The 17,530-nt window shown below is 43.3% G+C and overlaps 1 protein-coding gene across 4 annotated transcripts in view; it reads right to left on the reverse strand.

Moving 5' to 3' along the window:
• GRIP2 (glutamate receptor interacting protein 2) overlaps nt 1-17,530 on the reverse strand; it is a 148,302-nt gene that overhangs the window by 44,312 nt on the left and 86,460 nt on the right. For all 4 annotated transcript variants that reach the window (XM_044451555.1, XM_044451554.1, XM_044451553.1 and 1 more), the window contains 3 exons: nt 16,773-16,925; nt 13,597-13,783; nt 146-291 (listed from right to left, as the gene is read on the reverse strand). In XM_044451555.1, the coding sequence (XP_044307490.1) occupies nt 146-291; nt 13,597-13,783; nt 16,773-16,925 (486 nt within the window). The remainder of the gene's footprint in view (nt 1-145; nt 292-13,596; nt 13,784-16,772; nt 16,926-17,530) is intronic.

The raw sequence follows: 17,530 nt of genomic DNA on the forward strand, positions 1-17,530 counted from the left end.
TCGATCACTGAACACTGGGCACTGGTCATTTACTGGTCTACATTGCCTTAACTCTGCAGCATTTTAAAAGAATGTGTTTGAAGCCCTCAGGGAAGCAATATTAAAAAGGAGTTCAGGCTTGTGGCAAAACTAAGCATTCCCATACCTGCCACATCAAACTCAACCTCCAGAACAACCTTGTTAGTAAGTGCTGCATCCCGCAAGAGCTGATTGGCTTCTTCCATTGTTCCATCTTCTGTTGCAATGCTGTTGATAGAAAGCACTCTATCTCCAACTTGTAGGAGCCCACACCTGGAATCCAGAGTATTGGAAGAGAGTGGGAGAAGTCAGGAAATTGGGCTATCCATAGAAGTTCTTTGACCAAACAAGTCAGGAAGAGGAGCAAAACCAATGGATGACCTAGATTGCACACTTCCCTGCATGAGTCATTTTTGTGCTCTCATATTCCTTACTTGTGTTTGTTTATAAATTCTTTAGATGGTGTTCTTGCCTTCCAATTTGCTTCTGATTCTAAGCAGCACTTTCAGCCAGATTTTTTATAGCAACAAATTGCAACTGAATTCTTGAAAGTGAAAGAAAATACTTTATCCACTTCTGTAATTGTGCTATTCTGCAATACCACAGTGCCACCTACAGGTTATGAGGCAAAAAAGCAGGAAAAGATGCTCAGATGTCAGTTCTGCAGTAAAAGCTGTAAGCGTACACTCTGCCCGATCCTGACATGGTCTCTGGAATTCTCAAATGTGCCCCGAAAATCACCCTTAGGGGAATCTTCTCCATTTTAAAGAAAATATATTTCAGCCACCCAAAAAGGGCTATATTACAACAAAGATCAATAAAGCAATATGAAAGGTAGAGAACCTGATTGCTTTGAAACTATGCCTAGTGCCACAAAAGTCACATTAACCATGCCTGAACCTATTGGCACCTGGATTAATGATGTTGAAAATTACAAACTCCTCTGATTAATACATGGGTAATATCTCAAGCTGCAACACAGTAGATTCACTTCAGAGTCTCAGCAAATTGGGTAATCATTTATCCTTTGTAATTTCCCTTCCTGAAGCCAAATGCTCTCAGGTGCTGCTTAACGGTCCTGAAAAGCCAATATTATTATAAGACACATTTTCAACACAGACTTGACCTGCACTTGCTATAAAGCAGCAACTGTTGTGTATCATGGGTTTTTGCAACCACCAGAATGGAAGAAACACAGGAAAAAAGTCTGATGCCATTGAAAAGCAAGGAGGAGTCCAACAATAGATGGAAAACCAGGAAAAAGCAAAAATTAGTGGCCAAGAAGAATCAGGGTATGGTTATAGTGCTGCTACCCAACAAAGGGTGTGCATGCACGTGCAGAGAGAGAGAGAGAGAGGAGAGAGAGAGAGAGAGAGAGAGAGAGAGAGAGAGAGAGAGAGAGAGAGAGAGAGAGAGAGAGTTCATGTTAAGTGTATCCAGGCAGAGACTCTCTTTCTCTGGTTGGCCACTGAGTGAACAGAATGCTGGACTAGAGGGACCTTGGTCTAGCCTAGCATGGCTCTTCTTCGGTTCCCCTCACCCCCCTTTACCCAGCAGTACAGATGGACAGACAGGGAGGCAGAGGCTCTTCTCTCCGTACAGCTGCTACCTGAAACATTCTCTTCTGGTCTTCGATGGAAGTGATGAACAGCAACACACACCCATTTGCAGCATGGGCAGTGAGTGTGTGTGCATGTTTGCAAATCAAGAAGTGGCAAGAGAGGCTTCATGATCATGAGAAGGCACCATTCCTTGCAGGTGGAGTGCGGGCAGCTGTTTGAACCTGCTGCTCTCCAGTGACTGGTCCAAAGCAAGGCACTATTTTGACCTTTTTTCTAGGGCACCAAAACATCTAAGAGGAGCCCTGCTACTTAAGGCCTTCCTGGCATCTGTCTCTGCATCACACCAAAGACTTTGATGTAGGGCTGCATATAAATAAAATAAGTAAACAGGAAAGCAAAAAATAGTTTATTATTTATTGCAGGAAACTCAGGCACAGTTCCTCAAAAAAGTGTTTCTACTGCAAGGATATTTCTTGCTCCAACCACTCCTATAAGTATCCTCCTCTTAATGCCCTTCCCTAGTGAGATCAAAGGGGAAAGGATGAGGAGGAGGACTTTCTCAGTGCCTAGACTCTGGAATTCACTCCCCAAGGATATACGGATGGCGCCAACTCTTCTTTCTTTTGGGCGCCAGGTAAAAACTTTCTTTATTTAAACAGCTTTTGTTTAATTTAAATTAATAATTATATATCTTGTTAAGGATTATTTATTTTAATTTAATTTTGGCTAATTTATTGGTGTGTGTGGGTATATTTTATTAAGTGATGTTATCTATTATTTTATTGTTTTATCTATTTGATCAATTATCAATTGTTTTACTGTTTTCCATGTATGTTTTTATGCTTTTTTTAGCATTTGTAAGCTGCCCAGAGAACCTTTAGGTTATGGGATGGGATGGCATAGAAATGGAATAAGTAAGTAAATAAATGAATATTTTATGGAAGGACATGTGATCTTTCTCAATTGTGAGAATGTACATCAGTGTAGGAAATGGTCTGTAGGGTTGTCAAATGGAACAGGGGTGCATTTTGCCTGTTTGGAGGCTTCCATGGCGATGTCAACATCACAAGGAGCGAGGCCAGATTTCCCCTTCAGTCACTGAAGCTGTCTATCTTAGCTGCCGAGGCAATTTTGTGCTGAACTCCAGCCCCTTCGATCCATCGAGGCCAGCTGAGCTGGACCTCTGGTCCAAAAAATGCTATTGGGCATCACTTCTGGACTCACCCAAGATCTTCTGGATCCATGTCTAGACCAACTCTGGCCTTTACTTTCTGAAGCGGATGGAATTGCTCCCAGACCCTGCCCCACTACCAGAATATCTGATATCAAGAAGTGGCAGCTATATGAGGTTATGAAGTACTCTCAAAGCACAAATTACGCATGCTTAGATGGGAAAAAAGGCCTACAAGTCTGAGCATTCCCTAGCACAGGGCTGCATCCTTTCTGAATAACACTTGTGGCAGGCATTAGCAGGGCCAAGTGAGTGCTGCCCTCCAATAGAAGAAGTACACTGTTCCTGGTAATTTCAGCCTATCTTTCTTCCTTGTTTTCCAAGCCATTTTTAAGGGACATGCCTTCCCAAAGTGACCTGCATTACTAGAACACGAAGGTAAAAAACCCAAATATGAGATTGCTTGACTCCATAAAGGAAGCCATAGCCTTGAATTTACAACTGGGAGGCTGCCTCGGGAGGCCGTTTTGGCCATTCTAGGCAGCATATAAATATGTAGCTAAATAGCTGAGCAGGACTGTCAGGGGCCGGGCACACTGGAGGGCTTTCCTTCCTAGGGGCACCATGAGTTGGAAGATGACCTGCCAGCACATAACACCAAGGTAAAAAATAGCAAAATGTAGGCAATGCCAGAGGAAGAAAGCGGCTGTAGTCAGTTGGTTTTTAGTCTATGAATCATTTGCAGACTAGTCAAGAACAGTTTTCAAAAGACATCTTTCAAAAGCTCATTGAAATCATTGAGTGGGGCAAGAGAGGGAAAACTCCCCTGAGGGGATGGTCCACAGCTGAGGCGCCTCTATAGGGAAGGCCCTGGTCGCAGGTGCTTTGTACCTCAAGCGATATTATGGCAAGAGGCATGTAAAACAGACTTCCACAGCAGTGTGGGCAGGCTTGCCTGGATGAACCCCCCTACTTTCTATTTCCCGGCCCATTCAGAGAGAAGGAGGGCAACCCTGGAAGTCTAGTGAGATATTTTGGGAGGTCCAGGTGACACCTCCCTATGCAGGCACCAAAAAATAAAGCAGACATTTAAAAATCACATCCATCATGGCTTCTGAGCTCATAGGAGGGCCAAAACCACTCATTTGCTAATAAAAAAGTGGATTGGGTGCCAGTGGTGAGCACCAGCCTTAGGGTACTGAGACTTAGTCACATCTGGACTGTATATATATTTGACTGCCTTGAGAACACACAAAGCCTGAAAAGCATTTGTGGCACATTACAAGAAGAAACACAACGAGTAAAAGCAGAGTTTTCTATGAATACCTCAGTGATTAAAGAGGCAACTTCCCCCACTTCTTTCCTAAATCTCTTCCTATTCAGTTGGTATCATGAATGGCTGGAGAGTGAAAAGTATTTGAAGAACTGCACAAGCTGCTCTTCCAGTCAATTTGAGTTGTTTCTGAAGTATCCTTACAGGACTGGGAAAGATCTATTCCTTGAATGTTCTTTTTATAGTCACTGAGCTGAGCTCCAAGGCAATATTGTCTAACCCTTTTTGGATCTCTGATTAGTAAAAAGAAATTGTGGTAACAGTTATACAGTTTTGCCCAGGAAATGAAATATTTTAGAACATCCTTTGACTTTATATCTTGCTTTTGGTATGTTTAATCAAAAGCATTTATCTCTCTTATTAGTAGACTGGACAGAATTTTTTCATACCCAGATCTGGCAGGTTTGTAACATTTTCTGAAGTGAAACAATGATTGGCTTTCCCTTAACAAAGGTCCCGATGGAGATGGCACAGCTAGCTTCCTCATAAATAAATTCAACATACTGACTCATGGAGTTAGAAACTGGAGTCCATTTTCCTTCCTGCCTTTGCCTCGCACCACCACACAAAGCCCTCTGGGGCATTGTTCTGTGGCCTTTAGGACTGCAAGAGCACCACTCCACATAATAACAAGGGCATAACCATCTTAGCATTCTCATCTGCAGAGCTCAAGGGAATGAATAAGGAACATACTATTATTACAGAGTCAACCTAGAAATGTGGTAGCAAGAAAACGGCAGAATTGTTCTGCACAAAATAATGAGTCCTTACCATAAAAAAGATGACATTTGGCCTCTTACCCTTTTGTGTTCAGTCCTTCAATATGCCATTGGTAGATTATAGGAAATTAAAAGAAAGTAACACAGACACTATTAATGTATTACATTTATAACCTGTTTTTTTCTTATGAACTCAAAGAGGCTTTCATAATTCTCCTCCTCCTGCTCGCAGTCCTATTCCACAACAACAATGCTGTGAGGTTTGTTGGGCTGAGAGCCTGTGACTGGCCCAAAGTTGCCCAGTTTGGTCCATGGCTTAGCGGGGACTAGTGTCCAGGTCGCCTGCTCTTAACCACATCACCACACTGGCTCCCTTTCCTTTCTTTTCAGAACTATACTCAGGGACAACCCAGAATATTTTGCTGCCTAAGGCGAACAGCATGACGCCCCTTGCCTGCAATCCCTATTCCAGGTATCAGTTCAACTTTACTTCAACACTGGCAATTCGATCACATCATTCACTGAACCTGAAGGCAATAGTCTAGGTCAGATAAAGACTGGGGCACAACTCTGCTCTCCAACACCAAGCTCTTTCTGACTTCCTGCATCGGCTGCCTTTGCCAGCCATTTTGCTCTGCCTAATGATAGGGCCGGTCTTGGGTTATGCTTGTAGTAATTTAATTCCAGTTTGTTGTTATGTGCTGTCAAGTCATCAACTGAATGGAAAGCCCTGGAAAATGTCCTGCCCATGACAGCCCCACTTAGCTTTTCTATGTTCAAAACTGTGGCTCCATGGCATATTTGGTCTTCCTTTTCTTCTTCTGCCTTTGACTTTCTATAGACACTAGCAAAATACGCAGACTATACATATGTGTAGATCAAAAAATTTAAAGATAAAATATGTAAACTTAAAGTCACTAAGACTGGAGAGATGCTATGCCTAGTTGAAAGTATTATAAGAGAGGCATGATTTCCCAGCCATGGCTAGGGCAGTGATCAATGCCTCCTGGTGAGAGGGAATGAAAGAGGTGACAATAGAACTTCTGAAGAAATCTGGATGTGGAAACCCTAAAAACTTTGGGCTGGTGGAAAAATACTCCTTTCCTGGAAGAGACTGATTATCTGGATCCATTACAGTCAGGGCTTAGGCTGGGTTTTAGCCTTGGTTGCCCTGTTTAATGCTCTATCTTGGGAGAAAGACATGGGGACTGTGAGACAGTTAATACTTCTGGATCTCTCACCAGCTTTCAGTAGCATTAATTGTGGTATCTTTCTGGAGAAGCTGCCTGTTTACAGGTGTGCACGTAAATGTTTTTCACACTATGTTATGTATTTTAAGGTATTTGATATTTGTAAACTCTCCTGAGAGCCTTGGACTACTGGAGGTATAGACATGAACTAAATAAGTATCAAGAATGAATAGGGCTTGATTTCCATACCCTTGCATCTTCTCTGCATATCCTTCAACCTGACAATGTCCTTCTTAAAATGGGGCACTGTACACAGTACTCCAAATGTGGCCTGACCAATGCAAAATACAGTAAAAGTTCCTGTGATCTGGGCCCTATGCTGCTACTGAGAGAGCCCAAGATTACATTAGCTTTCTTAGCTGCTCCACTGCATTGCTGATTTATATTCATATTATATTTATATTTGTGATCCATTAAAAACCAGGGCTCTCCTCTTCCCCCCATGTTATACTTGTGTCTTTGACTTTCTTTTTGTCCCTGAATGGAAGACTTCACATTTAGCTCTGTTGAATTTCATCTTTTAAGATTTGGTCCAGTGTTCCAGCCAGTGTGGATCCTTTTGGATCTCAATTTTATCTTCTGTGGTGTTGGCTGTCCCTCCCAGCTTTGTGTCATCTGCAAATTTGATAAGCAGCCCCTTGACAATCACTGCCAACTCATTTATAAAAATGTTGCGCAGCACAGAGCCTCCTCTGGCATTCCACTCAAGATCTGCCAGGCCATTAATTAACACTCATTGACTCTGTTGCTCAACCAGCTGAGGATCCACCTGACAGTAGTGTGGTCAAACTCACATTTTACCACCTTGTCATCAAAGATACCATATGAACTATGGTGAATGCTTTGCTGAAATCAAGACTGTACTATGATCCACCAAATTAGAACTATATCCAAAAAGATAAAAGGTTGGTTTGGCTTGATCTATTTTTGACAAACCTATTTGACTCCTACTAATCAGGGATGCTCACAGTCAGACAGCTTAATCATCTGTTTGAAAATTTTGCCCACTATTGACATCTGGCAGATCGGGCTGTAGTTTCCCTTTCCCCAACCCCAAAATATTTCCCTTTTACCAAAATAAGGACAATATTTTCCCATTTCCAGTCCTCACCTAGAGACATCTCTTCATTCCCAGAGGAGTTCTCAGAGATTACAGATCACAGTTTGGAAATAACATCTGCAAACTCCTTCAGCACTGGGTATGCAATTTATCTGGAACATAAACTCAGTTAAAGTAGCTAAGCACTCTCTAATCACATCTTGAGATTCCCTAGGAATATAAGATGGTATAGAAATTTTTAAACAAACAATTCTAATTCAACTAATTCTGAGCTGCAAATCCCTCTATAAATCCCTTTGTTCTATTTGCCCCAGGTTAAACACAACTTCCCAGGTGGGCCAAGGCAAAATAGGAGTTAAGTAGTTCTGCCTTCTCTCCATCACATGTTAACAATTCACCACCTTTCCCTTCATCTTCTTGCTCCTCACACAGTCAAAAAAGCCCCTTTATTGTGTTCAGCATCTCTCAACAGCCGCAGCTCATTCTGGACCATCACCTTCCTGACACCAAGCTTACAGGTTTTGGCAACTCTGCTGCACCACTTAGCTCCCTGAACAGTCATACAGACCCCTTTAAATGCCCCCATTTTCCTTCTTGTGGACATAGCTTGTGATTGTGCCTTCAATATTTCAGTTTCCCATATCCCCTTGACCGATTCTGGCAACTCACACTGAAATTGTTCTCCCAGGTTTGGCTGACATGCAACTCACTGGGGTATGGCCAACCCTTAGAATAAGCCATGGATTGTAAGGGTGGCTCACTCGTGAAAAATAAGCCACCCTGACTAAAGTGGTCTGGCTCTGCATGACACAACAACCCTTCATGATGGGTTGTCATGATATGTGCTTCAGGCCAGTATCTGACACACATTATTCCTGGCAGCCTGCTGAAGAATAAAAGGCCAAAGAGGGTTGGTATTGGCCCATGGGCACAAAGTCTCAGCCTAGCCTCAGCCATGTGATTAGGCATTCTTCAAGCAGGATGACCATCAGAAGACCTGGATGCTTACACCTTGATTCTGTCACAGGACTATTTTCCTGCAACACTTGTGATGTATCTTGCCATGGTCAGCTGGTACATGCAGTACGGTTTAAGAGTACTTCCAGACAAACAGGTCCTAAAGCTAACAACCAGAAGGTGTTACACATCTATCCCATCTTGTTTTCCTTAAGAAGGAAAGAAAAAAAAAAAAAGATAAATGTTCTGAGGGTTTTGAGTAGAAGATGTCATCACCCGGACCTTCCCTGAGTAAGGCAGCACAATAAATATTATGATAAATATTTCATCTGGGAGCAGCTTAAACCACCAAAAGCATTTAGTCTTTGAATTAACAAATGATCTAACTTTGAGAGTGGTTATTTGACTGGTTCTAAGAATTCACTCCATACCAAATAGGGAGCAAACATCCAGGGGGATTTGAATTTGATGGATAATTGACCAAGTGTTTTTAGACAATAAGAGTTTAGCATAAAGAAGCTCCGATACTCATGGGGTGGGGGAATTTAATGCATGCCATTTTTATGACATGCATAAGTAGGGTGGTGGGAAGCAAAGAAATGCTTTGTGTGTTATATTGATGATGTTTGCATAACTCAATGTCAGATTTACCTTGTTCAGGCCAACAAATGTAGAATATGCAACATTCATATTTAGGGTAGGAGGGAAGAATTTAAAGTGGTGTTGCATTGTTTTTGTTGGAATATCTTGAAAGAAAAAAAGCACACCCACACACTTTTCTCATTGAGCTGAGAAGAGGGCTGGCTTTTTGAGACAAATGCTTTGCTTCTCTCTTGCTTTACTGCCCATTGTGCACATGGACCCAAAACTGTGTCAACAGGTTCATTTCCATAGGTACAAATGTGTGCCCAGCCTGAACACATAATGCCATTTGTGCTAAATCAGAGGCCACAGCCATGTTTCCATGCAAACTAAAGGATGTTAGCATTGAACATGAGGACTGAAATGACTTCCTGAATTTTGCCTTGTGGAGGAAGATAACTGCAACCGAAAGCCAGTTTGGAACAATGATTAGAGAATTAGACAGGGGCTTGAGAGACCAGAATTCTGGTCCCCACCCAATCATGAAGTTCACCAGGTAATTTTAGGCCACTCACTGACTTTCAGCCTCAAGTATCTCGCAAATGGAGGGTGTGAGGACGATGGAAGCTCCCATGGGATGCTTGCAAAAGGAGTGTGTGTGTGCGCGTGTGCATGATAAATAAGAAAAAGCAAAGCAGTGTTTTGAGAACATACATATATAGGTTTAAACACGGAGCCCCTCCGGCCCTACTTATTCATTAGGGAATATGAGGAGAAAGCTAGATTGAGAGATACCATCATAGAAGGGCAAGGAACCATTGAAAAACTGCTGAACTCCACAGCATGGCCATTTGGACTACCAAAAATAGCTCAGTGAGATGGGACATCCCTGGGTAGGGACTTAAAGCTACTCAAGTATAAAGATGTTATCCGGTCATCATACTTGGAGAATTGTTGAACCATACCCTGAGAGTGTTGGCGATTGAATAGCATATTAATATTAATATATTAATATCATATAATATTGATATTAATATTATTAATGACAATAGTGGTAGCTGTCATCATCATTAACAACATTTGCAAGGAATAATTAGGAGTGCAAAACAGGAATAAATATATTTCAGCTTTAATGTTGCTTTTCTTCCAACTTCTAATCTCTCTGTTGCTTATTAATGCAAGTTGTCCACTCCACCTTGTTTGAATTCCCCTTAAGGGGGAAAAATCATTCACAAGATCAAAAGGTCTGCATTTGCAAAATGCATAGTCTTGTAAGGTTTTAGCTTTAAAGTATATATGAATTGATTTTCAATATTTCTATCCTGTTGCCTTTCTATAAAAAGAATATTCAGTATGGTAACCAATGTAATAGAAAGTTAAAAAGTAAAATAAATGAATGTGATGATACACTTCTATGAAATTTAGCCATAGTAAAAAGAAAGGTCAGTATAAAAACCAGCACCAGTCAGAAAATGATTTTAAATTGAACAGCAATACAGTAATCATAGGATTTTAGAATTGTGAGAGATCACTGAAGTCATCCGTTTCAACCCCTCGCTCATTTCAGGCCACATGATGCAGGATGAAACCACAGAATCTCTGGACTTCCTAACCTCTAACCTCTGCTTACATATTTCTGGTGAGGGACTGCTCACCACCTCCAGATGCCATCTGTTCCACTGTCAAAGCTTTTACTAGGATGGGTTTCCATAAGGAATTCACTGTTAAGAATCCCACTGTGTTCCAAGGTAACACAGCTTTGGACATGGTGAAGATCTCTGACAAGTATCAAGGGCAGAAACAGGTGGGAAGGGAGTGACAAGTATAGATCCTATTTCAGCAAAGGGAGACAGTCAAAAGTCTCTCGGTTCCACCACCATCCTGCTCTGTCCCAAGGCAGAATCTTCTGCAAAGAAATTCACATTCATCTGTGGACCTACAGTGCTCCACAGCACCCTCAGAAGATTGGTCCATATAAAGAGAACTCAATAAAGGACAGGGCAGAATACTTTTTAAGCAAGCAAGCTAGATTACAGCAGATCACCACAGCAAGAATCAGTTAGACACACCAAGCAACAGAGATTGCTAAAGTTCGCTTAAATACAGAATATTTATTTAACTCCCATTATCACTGTGAAAAGACTGAAGATAGTATCTGCTATCAACTAAAAAACCCAGAAGGCACACCTGGTTTGGTAAAGACAGAAATGTCAATCCTGGGTCACTAGCAAACCCAAACCAAGAGAAAACTGTTTCACACTCCTAAATGTAACTATCAACTAGATCTTGTAAGTGTAATGCAAAACCTATCCATTGGTCTCTTCTGGGAGAAGTTTTCTTGGCCCTCTGGGATGGACCCAACTACTTTGCATTCTGATTCCTGAATGGTCAGGGTCAAAGGTCATCTGCCATGAATATAAACCAGGACTGCACACTTTGTGACTCACCAGGATGAATGCCACACACTTTCTATGTATTATGTGCTTAACCAGTGCTTTTTTTGTAAGAAAAAAGGTGCCAGAACTCATGAAATTATTTACCTTTCACACATAGTCAATCACTGTACACACACCCACACGTCAGTTGTGTAACGAAACATGATGGTGCCGCCTGCAGTAAGCACTCAGCGCGCGACCACATGACCAATCACAAGCCGAGCAGTGCCACAAGCTGAGCAGCACCATCACAACCAGCATGGACGACGTACGCATGCATCGGACTCGACACACAAGCCGCCTGCATGCCACCGTTTTAATGATTTTGCTGCCAACCTGCTACGCTCGACAGGGCGATTCAAATCTACATGGACCAAACATCAAATTTTCAAAAGTTACTTTTAAAACTTGGAAAATCTGTTGAAAAAAGGTGGCAGAACTCCATTCCAGTGCGTTGTATGACAAAAAAAGCACTGTGCTTAACAATCACCCAAACAAGCAAGAAAACCAGAAGATACATTTGGGCTGTTAGTGAGCTGTCAAATACAGTTGATCACAAGGTGTGTAGCCCCAACAGAAACTCAGCAGATAATGCATCACAAAGTGAATGCTTCCAAAGGAGATGTTGTACTGACAGAAGAGGCCATGGTATGTAATGTCTACAAGTCATGCCTTGCACAAGTCAATGATTATCACTCTCAACAATTAATCAGGGTGGAAATCATGCTGGAGCCAACTAGGTTAGATGCAATTAGGTTCAATGTGAGAAGTTTGCCATGAGTAACTCAAGTCCAGTGGGCTTCAGGGGATCCATGTGCAACTAAATCAGTCTAGATCCAAATCACTGTTTTCCATAATCAAAATGGAGGAAGGCAGTGGCCAGCAAAGCAAAGCAAAGCAAAGCAAAGCAAAGCAAAGCAAAGCAAAGCAAAGGTCCTACAGTGTAGGCATCCAAGAGGAAAACACGACTTATTTGAATCAGGAAAGCCTGTGCAGTAACACGTTGCTCTTGCTTAGAGCTTGGCAAGAGCATAAGAGAAACTGGGCCAATTCCAAGCCCCCTAGGATTACAAGCTTTGTTATATTTATTTTATTTTTTATTTTAAAAACTGGCAGTTTTACAGTCTTCAAACCCATCACATTTACAGGGAATAACAGCAGCAGTTCTTGGATGCATTCTTTAATTTCCACTGAAAACACTGCCCTGAGCTTCTCAAAGGAAACGTACAATAAAAACATAATATTAGTTTAATGGTCAGCTTCTGTGCACATGTGTGTGCATATGCGCACACATGCATGCACATGCACGCGCACACACACACACACAATGAAAGAGAGAATATGCTCAAATATTGCAGTATCTGCCACACAGTGCAACCATAATTCATATTGCAATTACAAGTGGGGGAAAAGTTTGACAATGATATCCATTATCAAAAGAAAAATGCGGATTATGAATGAAAAATAGAACACAAGACGCACTGCCTTTTCATAGAATTGTAGAACAGTAGAGCTGGAAGGGGCCATGCAGGCCATCAGGTCCAACCCCCTGCTGTGGCAGGACACCATGTTACGCCATCCCACTCAGTTGGCTGTCCCCTCTGCAGCGTGGGAGAGCCCATCACCTCCCTAGGCGACTGGTTCAACTGTCATATTGCTCTGTCAATGAGGAAACGTTCCCTGATATCTGGCCTGAATCTAACGTGAAAAACTGTCCTCATTGCTATGACTTTTCTAAAGAGACTTTGATTTTTTCTATATCTATATAGTACCATAGGTTTCTCTTTCTAATGTATATTTTTCATTTCCGACTTACATTTATTCATTATATATCAATTTGTTCATCTACCTACATGTACATAACTGAATACTTAAAAGCAAAATTTTCTTTGTAGTTGGTTCAGTTAATGCTTCTTAAAATGGCATCCAATGTGATGACACATACTTTAACATATTTAGAAAAAACAAAAGAAAATATTATTTTTCTCAAGAAAATGCAAGCTTGCTGCTGCCCTTCAGAGAACTGATGCTGTATCAAAATAATCTATTCCTCCCGGTGCTTTGCCTCCGGGTGGTTGTATTCGGGCTATAAAGCAGGGCATCCTTTGGCTTAATCAAGCTGTGGGTCAGACAAGGTAACTGTAGTACAGTTTTAGTGGATTGTGAATCTTTCATGGTAGACTGCTTCTGATGCTGCAGCAAGAAGTATCACAAAACCCCCAAATCACCCCCCCCCCCGCCCCAACAATGTTCCACCTCCCAAGGAAATATAAACAAGCTGTATTGAAGAAGAAGAGCATAAATAGGAAGGGCTTTCTGATAAATATTTCATGGCAGGTCTGTGCTTCCTATTACAACTCCCTTGATGGATGCACAAGCTCAAAGTCACAAACCATTACAGTTCAGAGGGAGGAAGGAAGGAAGGAAGTGACCTCTGTGTGGGGGAGACACCTATGAACAAAAGGGAACACTGTCATCATCATTTGAAACCTAAGAGCAAGGCTCTAACCTTTCTGCTGGGCTGTCAGGCTCAATAAATCGGATGAGAGGTGGAGAGGAGAGGGTTTCCGTCGCAAAGATCCCCCCTTGAAGTTGCAGTCCAAAGCCATTCAAGGGGTCGCCTCTCAGAATCACCTCTGTTGTTTCTGTATGAACAATCTGCCCGCCAGGACCCACCGTACTGGAGGCCAAGGACACTGAAACGAGAGAGAGGGGGTCAGGTAAGCAGAACACTCCACGGGAGCATCTGCAACTGTCATCCACAACGGTGCTCCCTTCTTATTGTATGAAACCCATCTGCACAAGTAAACCTGGAATTTTGGAAAACAGGTCATCTTTCCCTTTCATACTTGCTTTTGCAGAATTCAAACAGCAGAAAGTGACCTGTAACTGTCATTCTTCGAGTGGTCATCTGTGCCTCTTTGACCAATTACCAAATCTGCTATTTGGACTAGGTGATTTAGTGGGTTGTGGCTGGGCAGCTCCAGGCTCTCCTGGAGGAAACTGATTAGTTAGATCCATTTCAATCAGGCTTTAGGACTGGCACTGGAATGGAAACTGCCCTTGATTGCCCTGTGGGATGCTTTGCTGGGAGAGAGACAGGGGTGTAAGGGCTGGGACAGGCATTATGCCAGGAACAGGGTACTGGTATGGGACCACGTCCTGCAGCTCAGTAGGGCTAGAGTCTGGTGGCATGGTCAGCAGTCCAGGGTCAGGGCCAAGACAGCAGGCAGTCCAATATTATACCGGTGAGAAAGGCAGCGCAGTCCAGAAACAGTCCTGTGGTCTGATGCCAGGGAAGCAGCCACGGAAAGGTGGTCCAGACAAGAGGGGGCTGGAGCAGGGCAGGAGCAGCTGCAGCAAGCAAGGACACACAGTAGCAGGGCTGGCGCAGACTAGGGCACACAGGATCGAACAGGAGCAAGGCAGGGACAGACTGGAACTAGGCAGGGACTAACTGGAGCAAGGCAGGAACACCTGGGGCAAGAGGAACAAGGCAGGATCGAGGTGGTGCACAAGCTGTGGGTCCTGGACGCCACTTGCATTGCTGCGGCAAAGAGCAGCAGTGCCAGAAAGTCTTTTATGCCAGTCTTCAGGATCTCCAAGTGCGCTGCTTAACTGCTCTTCCATTGCTCCCTGCAAGAGCCCGCAAGGTTGCTCCTGCTTCTGCAGGCACTTGCAGGGCCGCTCAGGCCCGGATCCTAACAAGGGGGAGCACAGCCCGTGATCAGTCTTCCAGCTGCAGTGACTCAAGAGCAGGGGAATTCATAATTCAGAGGATCTGCTGGAAGAATCTGCCCATGGAGATGACGGGTCCATTGGAGGAGATGGACCCATGGGCACGTGAAACAAGAAGAGGAGGGGCTCCCACCCAAACGAATGCTTAATCTTCCTGACAACAGGCTCCGTGCAGGTGCAAAGCCCAAAGGTGCGATGCAAAGACACCACAAATTAGAACCAGATTGTCTGATGAGGTCTAATGAACACTCCTGGCACTAGAACAGCTCTTCACTGAATGAGCCAGAAATGTGTACCCAGTGGTGCTAGTGGAATTCAATTTCTTAACTGGTTATTCACATCCTCTCTTCCTCAGTCCTAGTTTGAGGGGCAAGGCACTTTAGAGAGAAAGTCACTGTTGTCCTTCTGTGCCATGTGCATGCCAATGATGGGGCCCATAGAGAAAACACACAGGCACACGTGGAACTCGCAAGTGAATGGATAAACCAGTGCTGTGGGAGGCTACCTTGCCAAGCAGCCACCGAAAGACAGATGAGGCCAAGAAGGAAAGCTAAATAATCTGTTCATTATCATAAAGGTGAACAGGTGGGAGACCTTTGGTCGGAGAGTTCACAAATTTACTTGGCTAAAGAGGTCCATTATGGCACAGAAGGCATGGAAGGAGAAGGTAAGCGCATACGCCCCAGAGGCTTCTAGTAAATGATAGTCTTCTCTTGTTTCAGCCTCAGACTTGGTTTCTAAAATGAACCAAACTGCAAAGACTGGTTTCCCTCCGTCAGCTGTCAATTACATCTCCTATTACTAGTAGCTTTGGGTCTCTGAATTCTTATCTGTTTGCTTATGAAGCTGGTTGGTACAGTTTCTTTTTCTGCCATGGGCCAGAACTAGAAAGAAACACCCTAACACTGCAACATATCATATTAAAGTTGGCTATGGTACTCATTTTTGTAAGCATTCTTGGGATAAGCCCAGGGGTACGTCTCCTTTAGAGTCCCAGAGTGCCATTGCCTTTCTACAATTCAGTGGAATTAAAACAAGGATTCCACACGACAGTTAACACAGTGTTATATTAACTAGAAATAACTTTCTTCATGGCCAATATTTCATTCTTTCTGTCTTTCATTCATTATATCTCCATAGTGCCCAACAGTCAAAACTACTCTGGGCAGTTCACAAACCAAAATTTAAAAGCATAAAATACAACAGCACAGTGGCAGAAAATATCTAAAAATGCATTTAAAACAGAGTAAAGCTAAATTAAAAAACAGAGTAAAAGTCACCAGCAGTGCAAAGATCATCACACACACCTGATTTCTAAAAGAGGAGGACCAAAACCTGAGACCCTTCCACACAGTTGCTTCACAAGTAAGTTCCACTGAGCAAAAATCACTAAAAACTGGAAATTAAAGTGTTTTGCTTCCTTTTGATCTGAACTGGAGGGGTGTAGCTGATGGGTGATTTCCCCTTGAGTAGCCTCTCTGTAGACCAAACTAGACATGACACTGCTCTTGCAAATTAGCAGTTGAATGAGTGCATTTTGTGTGCGTGCGTATGTGTGTGTAGTCTGGATTGGGGTATCTGGAAGGGAGAGTGCTCTAGTTTGTTCCCCCACCCACACCATGATCCCTTCCACACCCGCTATTTGCTCTAGAAAAGAGGCTTTCACTGGACCAGTGGGAGCTTTTCCCCTCAATGCAAATGGCAGGTTCAGGAGTTTCTAGTAGCCGTGTGTGTGTGTGTAGAGGTGATCGGCCATGGGAAGCTCAAGAGTACCCATCAGTACTTCCTGTAATGGGGCAAGAAGGGCCAGACTGTGCATCTTCCTTTTATGACCCTCCAGAAAAGCAAGGAACTGGACCAGAAATTTAAGGGACAGTATGGATAATCCTGAGGTATCCGAAGCAGAACAGCCTCGCCTGTTCCCCCAGCAAGTGCATCAGCCCTTACGTGAACTTTTGTGCTCCTTCTTCCTCTGTCTTCTCCTCATCATGGTGGCCCGTGGGCTCATGGGATGGTTGCACCGAGGTAGAGTATTGGAATTCTGGCAGGCAAACCCTGAAGTGTTCATTGTGGGAGATGCGAAGTTGGCTGCTACGAGGGCTAGACAAAGGCAAAAGGTACGTTCAGTGCTGGCAATGAAACAGCCTTGGCGGCATCATTAGTGCTGCGTCTGAACCGATGCTCTGCTATTCCTGGTGCCTCATACCAAAATGGCTTTCACAATCCCTGCTTTAACAGCTATGGACAGTCCTTTCAAAGTGCCTCCTAAAGATACCGTCGCTTTTGTACTTTTTCGCAACGTCCTGCCACAATCATATCCACAAAGAGCTGCCCCACTCAGAGAAGCAGTTATTTCCAAAAGCTATTTAAAAGAAACCAGGAGTTTCAGGTTTCTAGTGTTTGGGGGCATGGCGTGGAATTAAAAGGCCACAGGGAGCTCAGCAGCTCCGACTGTGCAGGCTCAGTGGGACGTGGAGGGGTAGCGGCAACTTGGTTTTGCAGTGATGTCTCTGGCAGACCCATGGAACCACCCACAGGGAGTCTGACTGTCGGACACATGGGTGGGTTTTTTGTGCAACAGCCAGCCCACCGTGGCTTGTTGTCAGAGTGGGTTGACATATCACATGAATGCTCTCACTGTGTGTCTTGTGACACTGCATGCAAAGAACCCACATTCTGGCTGTGCAGATCAAGGTAGAAGGAAA

This window comes from Varanus komodoensis, unplaced genomic scaffold (genome assembly GCF_004798865.1).
Source record: "Varanus komodoensis strain SLA01 unplaced genomic scaffold, ASM479886v1 scaffold6_2, whole genome shotgun sequence".
NCBI lineage: Eukaryota > Metazoa > Chordata > Lepidosauria > Squamata > Varanidae > Varanus > Varanus komodoensis.